This window comes from Pseudonaja textilis, chromosome 3 (assembly GCF_049901715.1).
Source record: "Pseudonaja textilis isolate UNSWEBS1 chromosome 3, rPseTex1.2, whole genome shotgun sequence".
NCBI classification, from domain to species: domain Eukaryota; kingdom Metazoa; phylum Chordata; class Lepidosauria; order Squamata; family Elapidae; genus Pseudonaja; species Pseudonaja textilis.
Window position 1 is genome coordinate 166,171,030 of NC_141992.1, and position 21,948 is coordinate 166,192,977.

The 21,948-nt window shown below is 39.4% G+C and overlaps 1 protein-coding gene across 5 annotated transcripts in view; it reads left to right on the top strand.

Moving 5' to 3' along the window:
• The window catches only part of SULF1 (sulfatase 1), a 115,288-nt gene that overhangs the window by 63,513 nt on the left and 29,827 nt on the right, over window positions 1-21,948 (top strand). For 4 of the 5 annotated variants that reach the window (XM_087931348.1, XM_087931346.1, XM_087931345.1 and 1 more), the window contains 5 exons: window positions 13,111-13,261; window positions 16,837-17,012; window positions 17,578-17,706; window positions 17,973-18,029; window positions 19,699-19,828. In XM_087931348.1, coding sequence (XP_087787474.1) covers window positions 13,111-13,261; window positions 16,837-17,012; window positions 17,578-17,706; window positions 17,973-18,029; window positions 19,699-19,828 — 643 coding nt within the window. Of the gene's footprint in view, window positions 1-13,110; window positions 13,262-16,836; window positions 17,013-17,577; window positions 17,707-17,972; window positions 18,034-19,698; window positions 19,829-21,948 lie in introns of those variants that run through there. The other variant, XM_087931349.1, reaches the window with a different exon arrangement.

Genomic DNA, 21,948 nt, shown 5'->3' on the forward strand with positions numbered 1-21,948 from the left:
TACAAGTGGTCTCACTTAATGGCCAGTTGTTTAGCAAGTGTTCTAATTTATGACTGGCCTCCCCAGAGCTACTTGACCTGTTTTTGGAGTTTTGACAGCCATGCACATACATACACACACACACTCCCTTCTAACCCTGCTGGAGCAGGTCATTGGACTAGAATCAGCAAAGCATCTCTGATTAGATTCTAGTAGTGAATAAAATCTAATCAGAGATGCTTTGCCGATTCTTGTTGATTTGTTTTATTTGTATTTCTTTATTTTATGTTGCTGAATTGCATTGGCATGTGTGTCCCTTCTTGTGCACAGCCCAGAAGCTTTTGTGATTCTTTGCAGCAAAAATTACTGACCTCTGGCTTTGATCTAATTTTCAAACGTGTCGCCACTGCCACTTTCTAAGTGCTGGCCCTGCAGGTCCATCCCATTGAGCCCGCTGCACCAGAGGGACCTGCCCAAGCAAGTCCGAGCGAAGCAGTGCACCAAGTCAATGGGGTGAGCCTGAGAGAGGGAAAGAGAGGGATAGAAAAGAGAGAGAGAGAAGAGAGAAGGAAGAAAAGAAAGAGAAAAGGGAAAGAAAGAAAAAGGGACAGATAAAGAAGGAGGGGGGATGGAAGGAAGGAACAGAAAGAAAAAGAAATAAAGAAGGAGAGAGGGAGGGAGGGAGGAGAAAGATAATGAGATATCTATTCTAGTCCAATCACCTGCTCCACAGGGTTAGAAGTGTGTGTGTGTGTGTTTTCTCTTGTAATTTACCAGTACATTTTGGTTTTGCCTTCTTCAGAATTGGCACCTTAAAACATTGGGGAAAAGTAATTTTTAGGGTGGAGATCTGGTCCAATGGATCCTATTTAAAGCCTCAAGAAAATGTGAGAACTTCCTGATAGTCTTGACCATGTTTCATCCACAAAACCTTTAATAGAAGCCAAAGATGTTTCAATGTGGAAAAGGGCCTCAGACTAAACTAGGCCTCATTTCAATCTGATGCATCAGGGCTCTCGGCCTCTCTCTCTCTCTCTCCCTCCTTCCCTCCCTCCCTCCCTCTCAGATTTGGCTTTGCTGTACTTTCCCAATATGCCTGCGGGGCCGGCGCTTCGAACATGGATGGATGGATGGAGAGAGAGAGAGAGAGAGACAGACAGAGAGACAGAGAGAGACAGGTAGGTAGGTAGATATATTAGTAGATAGGTAGGTGAGTAGGTAGGTAGGTAGGCAGGCAGGCAAGCAGGCAGGAAGACAGACAGACCTTTATGTATGTATGTATGATAGGTAGGTAGGTAGATAGGTAGGTAGGTAGATAGATATTGGTAGATATGTAGGTAGGTAGACAGAAAGACAGGCAGGTAGGTAGGTAGGTAGGTAGGAAGGCAGGCAGACAGATCTTTTGGATGGATGGATGGATGAATGGATGGATGGATAGACAGACAGACAGACAGACCGCGACAGCGGCGGCACTTTGGGAAAGTAAAGCAAAGCCACCGTCACTACATTCGAGGTGCCAGCTCTGGTGCGGTGCAGCAGTCAATGGGGTGAGCCTGCAATGCCGGTGCCTCAAACGCCCCCCTGCTGCCTTTTAGCACCCCTCTGCCAGCCCCCTTGGGGGCACTAAGAGGCGGCAGAGGGGCATTCGAGGCGCTGGCACCGCAGGCTCACCCCATTGACTGTTGCACCAGAGAGGTTCAAGGGGCTCAATGGGGTGAGCCTGTGGAGCCTGCACGTTGAACGCAGCAGCGGCATATTGCAAAAGTAGAACAAAGCTGCCTGCCCTGGGCTTCCTCAACCCTGCCCTGCTCCAGGAAGGAGGGAACAGCACCACCCTCTACGATGTGAGTGCCCCGAGAGGAGGGGCAGCTTGGGAGGCTGATCCCTGGCAGGAGGGGCACCCTGTGAACTTGCTGTCAAGCACAGCAACTACAAAGCGGGGCGGACTTGGCTGAGCAGGATCCTGGATATTGGGCATGTGGTCAAAGCCCCCCTTCCTCTGCCCCCCGCCCCCCCAGGTCAGGGATCTGCAACCTTAAACACTAACAGTGCCATTTGGACCTGTTTCCCACAGAAAACAAAACACTGGGAGCCCCAAAACATGGCTGGGCGTGGCAACTCAATGGCACTCCCACTGAGTCACATGACCCCCCAGGTTTTGTGGTTTTCTGTGTTTTCTATGGGGAACATGTTGCTCTCTCTCTCTCCTCCCTCCCTCTCCCATCTCTATCTCCCTCTATCTCCCTCTCCATCCTTTCCTCCTTCTCATCTCTCTTTCTTTCTCTCTCCCTCTCCTTCTCTCTCTCTTTCTCCTCTAACTCTCTCTCTTTCTCTCTCTCTGTGCCTCTTCCTTCCTCCTTCTCCCCCACTCCCCACCCCCTTCCCAACTCCCACACCCAGGGAATAACAGTAAGGAAATTTGGCCATGTTCTTTCTGTCTCTGGAAAGATACAAAAATAAACCTTGCATTCCAAAAGGAGTGACAGTCAGGCTGTTACCTCACAGTGCTACGAGGTTGCTGCCTTAGATCGCTGCTGAATCCTTGCAAAACTGGGCAAAGACAGAGAGAGGGGAGCAGACACAGCTGAATTGAGCCAAATCTCTCTCCCTCCGTTTGTATCTCTCCCTCTCTGTGTATCTCGCTCTCTCCCGCTCCCTGTCTGTGTCTCTTCTCACTCTCTCGGAAAGCCCTGCGTGCTCTCCTTGGGGCTCTTCGCTGTGCCCTTTTCTTTCTTCCTTTTGGAAATCTGGGCTGGCTGAAGAACAAGAGGAGGAGGAGGGGGAGGAGGGGGAGGAGGGAAGCCTCCACCGTGGCTTCCACTTGTTCCTCAGCTAGCCCGGATTTCCAAAAGGAAGGAAGAAAAAAGGATAGCAAAGAGCCCCAAGTAGAGCACGCAGGACTTTCCGAGATTATGAAAAACTTCTTTTCTTTCTTCTTGGTGAGTTTTTGGAAATCCGGGTTGACTGAGGAATGAGCACAAGCTGTGGCAGAGGCTTCCTTCCTCCCTCTCCCCTCCTTCTCCCCTCGTGTGCACCCTCCAGGCCCCACCACAGCCAGCTCCATGGTTGTTCGCTGCTCTTGCAGCACCTGTGTAGCACACTCAAATTTAGTGCACTTTACTCCATCTCCTCCTCCTCCTCCTCCTCCTGGAGCCCATTACAATGCGGTGCATCGGAGCTGCCGCATTTGAGGCGCTGGCTCCGGAGCGATGCAACAGTCAATGGGGTGACCCTTCAGGGCCTCGAACGCCCCCCTGTCACCTCTTAGCACCCTCCCTGCCAGCCCCCTTTCCTCTTCGGGCCCCCTAAGGCATCCCACCGCCCCCCAGGGGGTGGTACCACCCACTTTGGGAACCACTGATCTAGCCCAACTCCCTTCCAATGCAGGAATCTACTACCATAGCTATCTCTAACAGATGGCTGTCCACCCTGTTTAAACACCTCCCATAAGAGTCTATCATCTCCTGAAGCAATGTGTTCCACTGTTTAACAGCTGTTAGCATTAAGAAATACTTCCTGATATCCAATGAAAAGTTGCTTCCTAACTATTCCATATTCTGCATTAGAATCTTTTGGATTTTGGAAAACAGCTATCACATTTCCCCACAGACTTCTCCGATTTAAATATCTACAGCTTCTCCAATTGTTTTCTCATAAAGATTTTCTTCCAGGTCTCTTAATCATCCTAGTTGTTCCAATGTGTCAGGGTTTGTCCAACCAGCACTGAAATGAGACCACAAATGACTTGATATTTTCACATTAATTCTGTTGATGCAACCTACATTTGCTTTATTTCCATCAACGCTGTTGGCTCATGTTCAAATTGTAATCCACCAAGACACCCAGTTTCTCTCAGGACTCTTCCCTACTCTACATTTTTGCCTTTGGTTTTTCCTTTCCAAATTAAGTACTAGATATTTTCTCTTGTTAAAATCCATCTTGTTGCTCTCAGCCTATTGTTGCAGCTTGTCAGTACCATCCTAAATTCTGAAACTGTATTAATCTACTATCTACCCTATGTATATGTCATCCACATTATGTTTTCTATGTTCTCCCTGAAATCATTAGTAAATATATTAACAGTACAGAGCCTGAGAGCTTTGTAGTATTCAACACTTCTTTCCACTTTACGACCCACTCCTGTAGGCACATTGGGATTTATGACTATAATGAGTTCTATATCCATCTCCTGGGAGCAAAATCCAGTCCACATTTTGCTATCTTGTCTATTAAGGTTTTATGGGGGAGTGGGCCACACTCCCTTGACAGACTGTGGGCCAACAGATTGCTTCTATGCTCCCTCTTAGCAGGGAGTCTTTGATCACCACCACTGGAATAGCAAAGAGCTCTATTCAGGCCGAGCACTTAATTTTTAAATACTGAAAAGATTGACTTTCTAAAATTTTTGACTTTCTAAAAAGTATGCATTATCACTTCAGCAGCTAATGTTTCTTCCCCCACCCCAAAAATAAACAGGATAGCAGACAGGATAGCAGGATGAGGCAGGCGAGGTAAGGGAGGGGAGGGAGGACTTGCCTGAAGCCTCTCAGACATGGCTGTGTTCTAAAATTTTAATTAGAAGCAGATTTCATAGAGTGGTTGAAACTAAGGCCAAGTAATAGCCCCATTTAATCATTTTTAAAGCATGTAAGCTGTACTTTTCCCATCGCCCTCTACATATGGGGGAGGGGGTGTCTGCAGCTGACAGACTCCACTCTCCGGTGGAGGCTGTCTGCACAGTTGAGAGCTCTGATTGACCAGGGTTTCCAATTAAATGAAAGGTCTTCATAGACAAAGGAAGCCCTCTTTTGCAGTGAGTGGCCTGTTACCTGCTGGAAATGATGGAGGGCAAAGCAGAATTAAATTGTTTGTCTTCACACTTGCCCGCATTTTGCATGTGGAATCTGTGCTCACTTAAAAAAATGATCAAAGAAAGCTCTCTCGCATTGAACTTAGCAGCCACTTCCACTCTTCTGTATTAGAAGATTGAGAAAAGTGTTGGTTGCACTGAACACTGTATGATATTAATATCTGAACTTGGTAACCTTGGAAACTTTTGTTAAACTCAATGTGCATTCCTGCAAATATGTAATAGTTGAAGCCAAACTGATTTGTGCTTAAGTGATTATAAAAAGTGTCAAAATACAAATCAGAAATCACTATTTTCTCCCAACCCAGCAGTCTTGAAATTTTGGGAGTATTATGCATCCTTTATTCAGTGGTTGCTGCAGGTTATTTTAATACTGAAAGACTAAACAGAGTAAGATCTTATTTGGAGGAGTAAAAGAAGAAATGGAAGATAAACTGCCAGTTTGCATGGCTAAATTGCTAAAGGAATGGTTTCTGCAGTTTAATATGCTGCCAGCTTATCATGGCCAGATTCCCTGACTTTTCCTTTGTCATACCTCATGAAAATAATGGCAAGAGCAATATAATATTTGGTAAGAAGTGTCATTGTTTGAATATTTAACTATTGATGATTCTTTTTGTGGTCAAATATATTTTGGCAACTTTTTTTCTGGGTTATAGGTTTAAATTTAAGCTGTCTGACTTTTCTTTTTTGGTTTGTTTTCTATTAAGTCAGACTAACAAATGTATAATGTTAGCAATGGGAAGTAATATTAAAATGAAAGACAAAAGGATTGAAAGGCTAGAAAAATATATTATGTACAAAAGAAATATTAAAAATGACTAAATTGTTGAAAGATTTTGTTCCTTGTTACTATGTTGGCAAAATAATATAATTTGTTCATGGCTAAGACTGTCAAAATTTTATCCACAGTCCTTTATTTTCCACATTACTGTATTGTACTTTGCAGAATTAAATGCAAGTAAGAAACTGATAATCACATAAAGATAATATCATTTACTGAGGTCAAATAGAACTTTTGAAACTGAGTCCCAAAAGGAATTGAGTTTTGCAATTCCTTATTCTAAACAGTGTCCACAGCTGGAAAAAATGCCTAAAACAATAGGCTTGAAAATGATCTTTGTCAGCAAACAGTTGAATCCTAACATAGTAAAAATCTTAAAGCATACAAGAAAGTGTTTTAGAACAGCAGTCACCAACCGGTGGGCCACGGCCCACTGGTGGGCTGTAAGAAAATTTTGGTGGGCTGCAGCATGCTGAGGCAGGGAGGTGGGGCAATCCTGCAGTCTCCCTAGCAAACCCGTGTCATGGCTGCTACCTTCTGCCTCAGCGCATCGAAGAGACCGAGCAGCAGTGGGAAGAGCACAGACCTCCTGGGCCGCAGGAAGCAGCTTCCTTCAGGTGAAGATGTTGTGAGGGGGATGCTCGACCCCCTCTTCCTCCTTGCCAGAAGCGCTCACATGCTCAGCGGGAAGGAGGAGGCTTGTCAGGGCTAGAGGAGCAGTGAGCACTTTGTGTGTGAGCGCTTCTGGCGAGGACGAAGAGAAGCTCCTAAGGGGGCACAAGAGATCGCCCTCGCCTCGCAGGCCAGGAAACACCTGGGAAGGGCTCTGATACCATGATCTCCCATGCCCTTGCCCTAAGAGGCTTCTCTTCCTCCTCGCCAGAAGTGCTCACATGCTCAGTGGGAAGGAGGAGGCTTGTCAGGGCCCAGAGGGGCAGTGAGTGCCCTGCGTATGAGTGCTTCTGGCAAGAAGGAAAAGAAGCTCCTGGGGGGGGGTCGAGCCTCCCCCCTGCAACATCTTCCCCTGAGGGCACTGCTGGAAGCCGCTCAACCTCCTTGATGCACAGAGGCAAGAGTCAGGAAATAACACCAGTTCAGAGGTTCCTTTCTCCCCACCCCCACACAGGCCAGGCCTGTGCCGCGATCTCCCACGCGTATAAGACCATCCACCACCAGTATCACTCCTGTTGCCCCACCTTCCTGACAGCCATCTGGTCTTCAGGATGTGGCTCATCAGCCTCCAGAGTGGAGGTTGCCTGCTGAGCTGAACCATGGCGCCCGCACCTGCCACTCTTCCGGGCAGGGGAAGCGACCCCTCTCGGCTTGGACTCTGGGTTTGTGACTGGTATGTCTTAACTGGGACCAGGATGACTTCGCCTCACCTGCAGGATTGCCAAGTAGCAGTTGCCAGCATCTTTCTCCATATGCCAAGTCTTACCACGGGAAAGAGAGCAGCTGGAGTATCAGTGTAGCCGCTTGGTTAGTTCATAATCGCCCTAACTGAAGAAGGAGATGCTGGAGGAGGAGGAGGAGGAGGAGGCAGTAGTGGAGAAGCATACCAGGTATTAAAGACCTGGGGTGAGGGGGAGGCTTCCAGGTGGGGGGAGGCTTCTAGCCCAGCCCTCCTTTCCTCCCTCAACTCTAGGCAGCCACACCTGGCAAAGGAGGGAGAGATTTCCTCTGACTTGGGGAAGATATGAAATGACAGGAGACCAGATTTGGGAGTGGGGCTCTGCTTTTCTTGTTATATATTTTTCTTATAATTAAAAAAGCATTTTTATATTTAAAAAATATATATTTATATATTAAAATTATTTTTTGAATAGTACATTTATATTTAATAGAAAAAATAAAAAATTTATATTAAATATATTATCTTTTTTAAAAAATTCATATTAGTGGTCCTCAGGATTTAAAAGTATGAGTTTGGTGGTCCCTGAGGTCCAAAAGGTTGGCGACCCCTGTTTTAGAAGATATAGTAGTGTAATAAGCTATTAACACTATTAAATAATATAAAAGGAAAATAAACAGAAAGATCTTTAAAAATAAAAATACTGGAGTTAAATTAATTTTAATAATATTAATTTTACCAAGTCTGAGAATTAGATATTCTTTTGTGTGAAGTTGGAGACAAATTTAAATTGAACTTCTTTGGAAATTTTATAGCAAGATAAACAAAGAATTCAGAATACAGCCTAAAATGACTTCCAGTTTGTAAGGCTTCGGCAGCGGCAGGAATCCGCAATCGTGCACGGTTTCTGCTGCGGTCACCGCTGGAGTGCCCCCAATCCAGCCGGATTTGGGGGCTAATAGTTACCCCGTAGAGGTAACTGAAGATAGGGGAGAACCAGCAGGGGTCCGGGGTAATCGCAACCCCCCTCCTCAGCTGGCTTAACTCCCTTTTCCGAAGGTGGTTGAGCGGCGGTCAGCAATGGCCTCCACAAAGAAGCTTGCATCCGGATAAGAATGTGCAGGAGGAAGCTGAAAAAGTGAAGGTTCTGGCTGACCGGGATAATAAGTAGCATTTAAATACCCTGGAATTTTAATTTCGTCAAAGATACATCGTTCCCAAAGAAGATTGGGAAAAGCGGCGGATGAAAGTTAAAAGGGAAAGTTTGTTTTTTCTCACTCTCCTTCCTTACAGTGATAGCAGATGGAAATCGGAAAAACCCATTCTGGCACCAGCAGGTAATTAAATTTGAAAGTTAAAGCCAAGGGGACATTAAAGATTTTTGAACATTGAAGAAAGAAAAATTTTTTTTACTCTTTGCTATAAGTGGGAAGGGAGAGGAAAAGAATTAACATTAAGATTTTTGCTGGAGGAGGCTGCTTGGAACTGATAAGACTAGAGTTAAATTGTAACAAGACTTCTAAAAGATACATTTTGGAACTTTACAATTGAACTGTACCCCAGGAAGAGAAAGTATAAAAAGAAGAAAGTGCTAAATGAAACAGACTGTGTGTATTTGGACTGCTTGGTGACTTTGGGACCTTTGGAAATTATTATTTGAAAGACTAAAAACATTTGGGTTGTTTTAAAAACTTTTTCAGTATGGCATTACTTGTTGATGAACTGAAAATGGAATTCAAAAAGCTAAAAGATGAGGAACAAGAAGGGAAGGGCTCTTCTGGATCTGTTTTTCATTTTTTAGAAATGGCGATTTCTACCTATCAGCAATTACAAGAACAAGAAGGCTGGGGTGAAGAAGAAGAAGCCATCTTTAATGAACAAACAACTTTAGTTGGGGAAGAAAAGGGAAAGAGGGGAAAGAGAATGGAGAATTTAAGACTTAAAAAAACAACCAAAAAAAGGAAAAATAAGGTGAAAAATCAATACAATGTCAGAAAGCAACAGAAAAGAGGAATACAGAAGAGGGTGGAGATTAAGAGGGTGGAGATCAAGAGATGGGGGGTAAAAAGGCTAGACTGGAGAAGAAAGGAAGGGAAAAAAGGAAGAAAAGTTACAAAGGTTTGAAACAAGATGTAAAGAAACAGGATTTATTCAGAGATAATGGGTAAAAATATAATTTTAAAAGAGATTCTGCAAAAGTACATAAGACTGTATTGTTGTATTTGTATTTGAAATAATGTTAGAAAACTGGAACACTATATGATTATAAAATGGGATAAAATATTAAAAGGAATGTGTAAAATGCTTAAGATTTAATGATAGAGTTTAATTTGCTAAGGATTATTGTTTAAATTATATTATAAACTTATCATTTTCCTATTTTAAAATATAGTATGTAGCTTTAGAATGTACTAAGCAGAATCAGAATGGAAACTATATATTATTTTAAGTGTTAAATTTAGGGGAAAGATATAAAGGTGTCATACTTCAATCAGTGATTATAGGAGAAATTTTGTGTTAATGAGAAAAGATAATAGATAATTGAAATAAAACAGACAAATGATACAAGCATAATGATCTAAATTGAGATGAAATAAATAAGATAGAATTAAGAGTAAAAAGTGGGGAGAAGCTATATAGAAAATGTAGAATGATAAATAAGATATGAAATGGTATAAAATGTGAGCATGAATTTGATTTATGTCTGTATAAAAAGATGTAACCTGGGACTAAGCCGCTTTCCAAAAGGAAGTTTTATGTTTTTATGTTTTGTGTTTTGTTTGCGTATGTTTGTTTATTGAAAATTAATAAAAAAATTATTAAAAAAAGAATACAGCCTAAAATGTGTAAATATTTTTATTGAAACCTAATTAATTCTGGCTGATTTAATGTAATTCAGAGTAACCAGGTAAGATACCAGATGAATACACAGATAGTCCCTGATTTATGACCACAATTCAGCTCAAAATTTTTGTTGCTAAGTGACACAATTGTTAAGTAATTTTTGCCTCATTTTACGATCTTTGTTGCCACAGTCATTAAATGAATTGCTGGAGTTGTTAAATTAGTAACACAGTTGTTAAGTGAATTTGGTTTCCCCATTGACTTTCCTTGTCAGAAGGTCACAAAAGATGATCACATGACTCGGGGACACTGCAGCCGTCACAAGTATGTGTCAATTGCCAAGCGTCCAAATTTTGATCACATGACCATGGAAATGTTGCAATAGTCATAAGTGTGAAAACTGGTCATAAGCCACTTATTTCACTACTGTAACATTAATTGGTCACTAAACAAACTGTTGTAAGTTCAGGATTGCCTGTACTGGCAAAATGTAATTAAGAATATATAGTAAATTTCTTATTCCTTCAAAATGTAATTTATAATCTGGATATCACAGAATCTTACCGCTGTTCATGAAATGCCATCCATCAAATATTTTCAGAATTTCTGAGTAGTGGGACATTCTGAAACCAAATTGGAAGGGAGACAAGGAAAAGTTTTTATTTTATTTACACCATTTTATTATACTTTGTTTTTAATCTTTGTACTGAATGAAGGCCTATAAACCACTCAGATCATCAGATGCATTGTAAATAAATGCATAAATATATTTTCACTCCATTTTTCCCTTCAGCAATCTGATTTTTAAAAATTATCAAGTTGAAACATTCCTTTCACATTCAGAATTGTCTCATATATATATTTCCCTCATCCATGCTTTCTGTAGGACTTATTTATTGCTTGTAACTATACAAGTTTTATATAAAATCATCTACACTCTTAAAGTTCAATTGAATAACGAGAACTACCAAACCACAGGGATTAATTAAAATAGGATACAAAGGACTTGAAAGTAGTTTTACATCATATCTATTATAAATATGCAAACACAAGCACCTCTTAGAAAAAATGAGAAAAAAATTAAAAGTGGTTCAACATGCATCATATTTAAAAGTATTATGAAGCATCTCTAATTTCCTCTAAACACATTAACAAATTATATTACTATTATTAATTTTATACAAAACTGAACAAGAGAAAAAATGAAATAAACTTTTTATTTGTGGTTGAATATATATCTTGAGGAAGGCCAGATTAAGATTAAGAAAAAGGAGAGCAGGTGAAAAAAATAAATTAGAACTTAAAAAGGACTGTGGTTTATTAACTTTTCCTTGTAGTTTCAAACTCTAACAGACAGTGTGCAAAACAAACAAATGTGTGATCATGAATTAGAAATAGCTTGAGGAAATAAGTTCTGTAGAAAAGGGAGAAAATTTTCAATCCACTAATGTGACTTTGGTAGCGAAATTTAAAGAAAATACAGTTTGCTTTTTCCTGCTTTCACAAGAATACGGAAAGATTTCTGGATGCCCTTAGCTTGTCAGATAACAAAAATGACTGAAAGTTCAATAACATTTTAAAATTTATCTCCCAAATGGTATTTCTTCCTGTAGGAAAAAACCTGATTACATTCTTGTAATTTCTTAGGGTAGTTTGGACAGAACATATATGGATCTTTGAGATATTTCCCAATAAATGGCAAAGTCTTATCAGCAGGGAGCCCTCTCAGTTTCTACTGATAATCTTCTGGCAGAGCTAATATTCCACCTAATATGTTCTGCTCATTGTGGAATTCCAACCATGTGTAAATTGCACTGGTGAGACTGAGATTTGAAAGACATTATTTTGGCCTGGAGAGTATTAGCCTTCAATAATTCAGTTATGAGTATCTCAGAGGACATTAAAATCTTTGACTCGGGACATTCTGTTTTCAGCAGCACCCAATGAAATATTTACAACACAAACAGTAGCATTAGTGTTATATTGTCCCGTATCATAATGAGAACAGACACAACATCCTTCTTAATGATGGCTGCAGCCATTGTCTTAGGGGCAATTGGGGCAGCTGCCTCTCTCTGTGGGCAGCATCCAAGCATCAACAGATTCTTTAGTAATCAAAATGGAAGATAAACACGATTTTCTGGCTCTAACCATGGCAATTATATAGAAATCAAGATAACGGTGCTCCAGGGAGTGGCACGGCATGTGCATGCTTGGTTTTATTTTATTTGTTTATTTATGTATGCAAAATTGTGATGCTGTGCAACCATAGGAGCTGTCAGCTGTAAAGAATGGAAAGCAGAACAAATGTTGCCTGATAACTTGGCAAAGTTAGGTGAAAAATTATCATTATTACTAAAGAACTATGATACAGTGTCTGTCTGTTAATGAGGAATGTCTGTTAATTAAGCAATTCCTTAATTACATGACATTATTGCACCAGTAGGAAATATTATTTTTGCTATTGAGTAAGGGAAATCATAATTATTCTTAATTTTCCTAATTCTCATGACTGTGATATACATATAGTATAGAAGTTTACCTATATATTAATTTCAAAACTGTTAATTTTTCAGAAATTAGTCAGTGAAAACAAACTTGCTGTGGTACAGCCAGCAAGCCTGAAAGTTGAAAGCATGCTGCCTGGGCGATTCTTGGAGTTTAAGCCCACACCTTTTAAAGTGGCCAAGTTTGAAAAACACTAGTCTATGGCTTGTGAGAAAGAGATTAACTTAGACTTTGGGAGTCACACAGGACACTCGTATCCCTGACAAAGTTGTTTTTTAGGAGCATATTGCCTTTATTATTTAAGATATTGATTAATGTTTATGGAAATTCTCAAGAGTCAAGTGGATTTTCTAGTTTTTCCTTGAAGACGTTTTGCTTCTCATGCAAGAAGCTTTTTTAGCTCTGTAGCTGAAGAAGTTTCTTGGATGAGAAGCAAAACATCAGCCTTAGAAAAGACTAGGTAATTAAAATTTTGGGATTATAAATAAATAATATGCTGGAAGTCAGATCTTAGAATTGTATGAAATAAACTAGCTACTTAATTGTGATTGCGTACTCTCAACTGGTAATCCATAAAAAAGCATTTCATAACCTTGCATTTTTTCTGAAAGTTATTTTGATGTGCAGTTATTTTGATTTTGCAGTTTGATTAGCTTAGTCTAAAGAGTTCTTGATGCTCTCTGAGCATGGTGGTTTGTTTGCATTGATGATGTCACCATGTTGGTAAGATATTCTCTACTATTGGAGCTTAATGTATATTATCTTCTCGTGTAGAACTCCTAGTTACAACTATGCACCCAATATGGATAAGCATTGGATCATGCAATATACAGGGCCTATGCTTCCTATCCATATGGAATTTACAAATACCTTGCAACGCAAAAGACTTCAAACTCTGCTGTCAGTTGATGATTCCATGGAAAGGGTAAGCAAATAAAAATGCTTAAAGCCATTCCGTAGTACTATATTCTGCTCTGTTTTGAATATTGCTGTGGTAGAAAATCGTTGTCCCAGAGTTCTACTTAACATTCCATTTTTATATGAATACCCTAATTTTTATTCCATTCATTCTTGCAAGAATACTGATTGAAAAGCAAACCAAGTACATGAAGAAGGGTAAGTTTTCATCTGGTAAAATAGATAGCATATACACAAGGGTTTTGTAGTGAAGCATTGTAGTGTACAGGTAATCCGAAATCTATGATCATAACAGAGCCCAAAATTTATGTTGCTAAGTGAAGCAGTTGTTAAGTGAGCTGTGCCTCATTTTATGACCTTTTTTGCCAGAGTGGTTAACTAAATTACTACAGTTGTTAAGTGAATTGTGTGGTTGTTAAGCAAATCTGGCTTTCTCCATTGACTTTGCTTGTCGAAAATTGGCTGGAAAGGTTGTAAAAAGATGATCACAAGACCCTGGGACAGTTTAACTGTCCTAACTTCACGCCAGTTATCAAGAGCCCAAATTTTGATCATGTGATCATAGTGATGCTGCAATAGTCATAAATGTGAAAAAAGATCATAAGTCACTTTTCAGAACTGTTATAACTTCAAATGGTCTCTAAACGAATACTTGTAAGTCAAGAGGTACCTGTATGAGTCCCTTGGTGTTCTGTACTAATTAAAACATTCTATAATAGGAGCTTCTTTGAGTTGTTTGAAATATTTAATTCATTCATTGCAACAGTTTGATTTCAGCTGATGAAAAAGAAAAGTTAAATCATATTTGAACACATTTAAAGAGACTTTCTGTGTCAGTGATAGTCTCTAAAGTTTAATATTACAGTCACAGTTGCTTGTTTTGCAACCAAACAGATTCATATGACCTGGAGAATATCAGAATTGCAGAGCCCTGCAAAAACTTCCCAAGGTATACATAAAATGGAAAATGTGGTTTGTTTCAAGCCTGAAACAAACAGCCCCATTTGAAACAATCTAACAGAACAGGGCTGTCAAATGCTCGGCTTGTGGCTAGATGAGTCACGTTCTGGCCACCCTCACCCCCAGTTTAGCAAAGGGGAACAAAGTCCCAATACGTCATGTGATGCCGCCATGACCTTGTGAGTTTGCCCTGTAGAACAAAAATTCAAACCAGATTCAGTCTTTCATCATATCAAGCTTAAAATAAGTTGAACGCTCAGGGATTCCAAGACAATGAGATTCTTACTGCCTTTCCAGCGTTCCATCCGAGGTCTATAAAATTAGGACCCAAGATTGCTGGGGACAATATGCTGACTGGGTTAACTGCTTAGAGATGCTGTAAAGCACTATGAAGCTGTATATACAGTAAGTCTAAGTGCTATTGCTGCTGCCTTTTTTATGGCCAATGAACTTGCATGAAGATTGGGAAAGGTGGCAATGAAAAACATTTAAAAATATCATAAGTAAAGCATTTTTACCCAACCAATATTTAGAAACTGTTAAGGGGTTCAGGGAAGACCACAAAAGTCTTTAATTAAATACCTCCCTGAGATGCTTAGCAACACAGTACAAACCAAAGAGAGGAACCTAGAAAGACAATTTGATATTCAATATTCAAGTTAACAGAAGGCTGCACATACTTGGTGAAAACCAACCAACCAAGCTATAAGTAAGTAACCAGATGCAGACATGGACAAAACATTGATTTCCTATGGGTGCTACCATTCCTATCAAGTTTGTTGTCATCTTTCCAGATAATGTTTAAGCTAAGCACTGTTTGCTACTTAAAATGCTTAATTATAATTCTCGCAGAAAAAATATGGAATATTGGTTGAGTATAAAACAAAACCAGAATGTTTTCTGAAAACTCTGATTAAGCAATAGTTGGGACAATTATATGCTCATGTGTTTATTTATGTTTGATTGTATATTCACAAACATATATCACTCACAACCACAGCTGAATCAGCAAAAGTTAAACAGAAGAGAAATCAAAAGTTCATCAAACAATTCCAAATGTTAGTCTGTATATTTTTGAATACACTCTGGGAACTTAGATTCTATAAGTTATAACAGCTTGCACAAGACTTCCCACTTCCAGATAGGCCCAACAAATCATTCAAAGCAAATTAATCTCAGCAACATTATTTCATAAGGCCTCATTCTCACAAGCACATTTATTTTGTATTTACCTGCCTGCTATCTATATCACAAACTTAAATTTCACCATAGCAGAATTAATTTAAAAAATAGCAATAGTTTACTTACCAAATAGGCAGGCAATGGCATGAAGACATTATGTTAGTTGTCTTTTTTTCTGACTGGACTGTGGCCAATTCTGCTGCTGTTGAGAGAATCGTGTCTATGTTTTTAAGGCAATAAATAAGTGTGTGTGGTCTCAGAGTTAGTGCATTTTATCTCGTAAGATAATTAGCAACCAAAGACACCAACACTGAATACTCACAATAAGGGTGGGATGAATATAGTCAGCCCTTCAAAGTAGATCAGTGTAGGAAACCAATGCCTGACAGATCACTACTACTTTTATTGTAAAGCTACAGTCATAGAATCTTACAAGTCTGAATGCATCCATCCCTTTATCCAACCTCATCCTTCCCTTTATCCATCTTCATGTGAGCGAGGGAAGACCTTGTTTAAAACTTTTATTCATATTAAATTCTAGGCCTGGCCTCAGGCTCCTTTTCTCTGTTTCCTGGGTAGCAGCTCTTCCTTCCACCCTCTATATCTAGTGCGAGACACAGGTGAATTGGTATCTGAAGAACAGCTTTCATGGGGCACCAATAACTATATAACCATAGGGAGTGATGTTCAGGTGCACCCACCAAGCCACGCCCACCAAACCGGTGGTAAAAGTTTTTGAATCCAACCACTGCTTTGGGCAGGAGAGTTTTATAGGGCAGCTAAACTGGATCTAGTTATTTAGCCTTAAATTGGGAAGGTACTGTAAAGGAAAAAAAATAAAAGAAAAAAGAAAGGATTTAATGTAACTTATAAGTTGTTGCTTTATGTACAAGAGATAACCGAAAAGTAGGGTTAAGGGAAGGGAGAATCAATCTCCCCATCTAACACTTGCTACACTACATTGTAGTGAAGCATAAACTCATTAAAAAGCAACAATCTGATCAAGTAGGATGGGATCAGGAATATGGAATTGCCTTCAAGGCAGACAGCTGTAGCAGTCCTGCGTCAAGTAGCCAGTTTCAATTGCTGCAGTTCCCTTCTTTCTCTGGGCCTACAAAATGAATGTCTACTTTTCCTTAAGTGGCCTGGGATGTCTCAGAACAGCCAAGCCAAAATCCTGCTGTTGAATTGATAGGCTTGGAATTAAAAAGAAAAAAATGAATACTCGGCACCCAAATCCATATCTGATGGAATTTGTGTAATCTCTTCTAGAAGCATGTGGTGAATGTTTCATGGTTGCTGGATTTTAATTGGTTTTAGTGACATAGCCCTAACAGAATTGCTTGAATGTAAAATTTGTAAATACTGCTTTGTGTGTATTTATAATGGTTGATTTAGCATTGGTTTGTATTGATTTTTTCCCCATTTATTGCATTTCAGTTATATCATATGCTAGTGGAAACTGGAGAATTGGAGAATACTTACATTATTTACACTGCTGATCATGGTTACCATATTGGACAGTTTGGACTGGTCAAGGGAAAGTCAATGCCATATGATTTTGATATTCGTGTTCCTTTCTTTATTCGTGGTCCAAGTATAGAGCCGGGATCAGTGTACGTTCTCCTATGTCTGCAGCACAGCTGTTGTACCTAATGTATTTGTAAGCACATTTGATTGTCATTCTTGTGGATGATTTATTTCATCAAGATTATTGCAAAGCATGAACAAAGAAGAGCATCTTTTTGTTACTTTTTAAATGTTATTCTTTCCAAAGTTTGCTAGAAATATAATGGCATATTTCTTTTTATCGGTGCAGCCCTGGACAGTTATTTTGTAACTTGCTGCTAAGATTTTAATGGGGTCATTTGAGGATATATTTAACTTACTGTGGCTTTACTGGGTATATAAATATTTAGCCACAAGTCTGCTGACTCAAATAGCATGGCTGCTTTATCTCATTGCATAACTTAATACATTCTGAAATTAGCGTTCCTCATCCTAATTCACTGTCCGGTGAAGGAAATTTGGAAGAAACTTGAAAAGACCATTGCATACAATGTTGTCTTAAGGAGCCATACTTGTATAAAATGACACTCAGATTCTTTTAATTCTACAAAGATTTGAGGTGTTTCTTCTAATGTGCACAATACAGCTCTGACCTTTTCTGTTAATTTGCAGAGTATCTCACATGGTGCTGAATATTGACCTTGCTCCAACAGTTTTGGATATTGCAGGACTTGATACACCTCCAGATATGGATGGCAAATCTATTCTAAAACTTCTGGACCTTGAAAAACCAGGGAACAGGTGAGCTGAAACATTTTCTTGAAGCCTATTTGGCAGCAAATGCCTTACTTAGACTTTGAAGCAGATGGAAAATGAAACATATCTAAACAGTACAAGTGACCCTGGCTTTCCCAGCACACAAAACTATTTTAAAGATCATATTTATAAAATTGTGGAGGTTGTGAGCAAATAATTTGCTTGGAATAAAAATAAATTAGTCATCTTTAATTCAATAGCCAAACATAGCCATGAATGCCAACAGTAAATTATTGCTATTTTGATTTTAGGTTTCGAACAAACAAGAAAACCAAAGTTTGGCGTGATACATTCCTGGTGGAAAGAGGGTAATTATTGAAGTTGAGTGAATTCTAGGAAAATTGCCTGGTGGGCAATTCTGTTAATTCGGTATGGAGGAACATCCTTTGTTCAACCTTGTTTTGCTACTATTAACAGTGCAGGTTGTGAAGCTCATTCCTTGCCATGCCAGGTTGACTCCAATTGTAAAAGAAAATCATCTTGGATACTTTAGAGAATGGGAAGAAGGCAAAACAGGAACAATAGTTGGGCTTTTCCCATCTACTCAGTTTTAGTAATACAAACTTTTTCCAATGGCACCTTTTAGGAACTGAGGAAAGGAACAAAACAGCAAAGCCCAGCATTTTAATAAGAATGAAATTGGTTTAGTTTTAGGACTACACTGTCTCTCACAAGCCAGCATGCCTAGAAAAGAGAATCTGTTCTTCTCTCTCTCTCTTTTTTAATTGTTTGACAAAAGACACTGCTGGTTTGTGTCATTTCATCCTTGCCCCAGTCAGATATTATCACAACTGAAGTACATAAGAAGCGGCCTGCCAAAGTATATGGGCTGAGGAAGGAATCCTTCCAACTCTTGACAGCTTCCATGTTAAGAGCTTATGGTGAACAAGCCAAGGGATGCAATGCAGCACTAAAGGGGAGGCCAGATGCCAACTCTTATTCTGCCCTTTTTTCTCGGCCTGTGCCAAGAAATGATTTTTCAAATGTCATATCCCTGCTTGAGTTTATCCTGCATATTTTAATGTAGAACATATACCTTTCTTCCATCCATGCATTCCTTCATTAGGAGACAACAACTGCAAGAAATGCAGCATTGAATTTTGCCACGTCATTGTAGTTGTGCTTTTAAAGTTGTAGCAACGTTTCGGCAGAATCTCATCTGCCATCATCAGGCTTCTGTATGATGATGGCAGATGAGATTCTGCCAAAACATTGCTACAACTTTAAAAGCACAACTACAATGACGTGGGAAAATACCCGAACAAAGCTGAATACCATACATATACATATATATACACACACACATATACACATATATACATATATACATACATACATATATATACATATATATACATGTATGTTATTCAGCTCTGTTCGGGTATTTTCCCACGTCATTGCAGTTGTGCTTTTAAAGTTGTAGCAATGTTTCGGCAGAATCTCATCTGCCATCATCAGGCTTCTGTATATACAGAATACAGTACAGAAGCCTGATGATGGCAGATGAGATTCTGCCAAAACATTGCTACAAAATGCAAAATGTGGAAATCTGTACAGTGGAAAGAACTGAGCATGCAGAAGCTCTTTTTAAATGTCCTGGGGAACATCTATAAATCATATAAGACTGCTCAAAGATCTCTTTATGCCCATGTTTCTTAGTCTTTGACAACTTTAAGATATGTGTACTTCAGTGTGAAAGCTGGGAAATTCTGGGAGTTTGAAATCCATCCATGCAGGTTGGCGAATTCTGGGAGCTGAAGTCCACATCTAAAAGTTGCCAAAGTTGAGAAACATTGCTTTAAATTAAAGTTCTTCTCATGTCTCACCCTGACTTGTATTTCAAATACATTGCAGTTCAGTTTTCTGATAAACAATTATTAGTCATTGATTTACTTCCGCTTCATAGACATGCTTCTGTTTTGATTCATGTATATTATTTATACATTCTCAAAAGTACTGCCTCTTTTTTTTTTAAAGCAAATTTTTGCGTAAGAAAGAAGAACTGGGCAAAAATACCCAGCAGTCAAATCATTTGCCTAAATATGAGAGAGTAAAAGAATTATGTCAACAAACGCGATACCAAACAGCTTGTGAGCAACCTGGTCAGGTAAGCAGTAGATAATTACATAATATTTAATTATACTCATAATTCTTTAAGAGCTTATGTGATAATGCAGTGATTAATTTGATTCCATATGGACCAGCTTTGTAAGGGACTTTTTAATATCAAGGAAAATCAAGCTTTTGATAGTGTGCTCCATATCATGTGCACTAATCAAACGTGGTAAGGAAGAAGGGGAACTCAGACAGAAAACAGAATATGTAGAAAGTAAACATAGGGTCAGTCAAAAAGGATTCAAATGTCTACAACAATGCACAAAGGATGAGGAATCAACAGGGTGATTGAAATTCAAGTACATGAGGGCAGATATGTTATTGTTGCATTACGGAAACTTGGTGGGATGAAACCCATGAATGGAATATACAGCTAGAGGGATTAAAGAAACAGATCTAACAAAAGAGGAAGTGGAGTTCCATTATATATAAGAAATAACTAATCTACAGAAATAGAGCAGAACAATGATGAAAACTGTCTTGAAAGCATTTGGGTCAATATAAAAAGAAAAAAGAATGATATATAGACCACCCAACCAAACAGATGAAAGAGATGAACTTTTTGCGAGTTGATTAACTAAGGTATATAGGAAGCACATCATAGTAGTAAAGAGGGAAAATATATATATATATATATATATATATATATATATATATATATATATATATATATATATATTCATATTCTGAGGTTCTCAGGTATTTGTATGTGGATCTTTGGTTGTTCGGGTTTTCTCCGCGTAAGATTGAAGTATCTAGGCAACGCGTTTCGATGAAGTCTCATTCATCATCTTCAGGCTTCTGTCTTCAGCTCTTGCTTCTCACTCATTCATCATCTTCATCAAAATGTTGCCTAGATACTTCGAATCTTACGCGGGAGAAAACCCGAACAACCAAAGATCCACATACAAATACCTGCGAAAACCTCAGAAAATATATATATATATATATATTTGTTTTCTTAAGTTTTCGCGGGTACTTACATGTATGGCATTCAGCTCTGTTCGGGTATTTTCCCACGTCATTGTAGTTGTGCTTTTAAAGTTGTAGCGACGTTTCAACAGAAACAGGCTGCCCCAAATTTAAATAGGCTGCCCCAAATTTAAATCTGAAACCACTATAAAAGCCTGACTCACAGATGAACACTATAAGAAGCCTGATGATGGCAGATGAGATTCTGCTGAAATGTCGCTACAACTTTAAAAGCACAACTACTATGACGTGGGAAAATACCCGAACAGAGCTGAATGCCATGTATGTATGTATGTATGTATGTATGTATGGCATTAGGCTTTGTTCGGGTATTTTCCCACGTCATTGTAGTTGTGCTTTTAAAGTTGTAGCAACATTTCGGCAGAATCTCATCTGCCATCATCAGGCTTCTGTATAGTGTTCATCAGTGAGTCAGGCTTTTATAGTGGTTTCAGATTTAAATTTGGGGCAGCCTATTGCTGTGCCAGAATGTTTTTTTCTTCACCCTGATTGGTTGGGAGTCTTGGTCTGTGTTTATTGGTCTTGGAGTTTGCTGTGTTCTGCTTGATTGGTGTTTCTAATATCTTCTGTCTGTTTTTTGGCTCTTTTTGTATCGTGATTGGCTGGCAACATTGTGTTACTTTATTGGAGGCCTTGAGTGCAGCTTGGCTCTGGGTAAATGGACAGCTATCATTAGTTAGGAAGCTAGGTTTCATCTGGGTGCCTGGTTGGGCTGTGTTTGAGCTGGAGGTATCAGGGGGATCTGTCTGTGCCCAGGCGTTTGCCTGGCTTGTGCTGTGGAGATTTTTTTGTTTGTGTTCATCCAGGCAGGTACTTATTCTTCTATTGGTCTGTCCAATGTATGTGGCTTGCCATGATGCACAGGGGACTTCGTATATGCCTTGGTTTTCCAGGTCAATTTTATCTTTGGGGTTTCTAAGGATGGCTGCTATTTTTATGTCTGTTTTGAAGGCAGTCTTGATGTGATGTCTGTGTAGTATCTTACTAATTTTGTCTGTAGTACCTCTTATGTAGGGCAGGACAGCTGTTCCATAGGTCTGTTCATCTTCTGGGTCTCTATTATGTCTCAGTCTGTTTTTGTGGTTTGTGGATGGCATTGCCCAGGGCTCTGGATTCAAA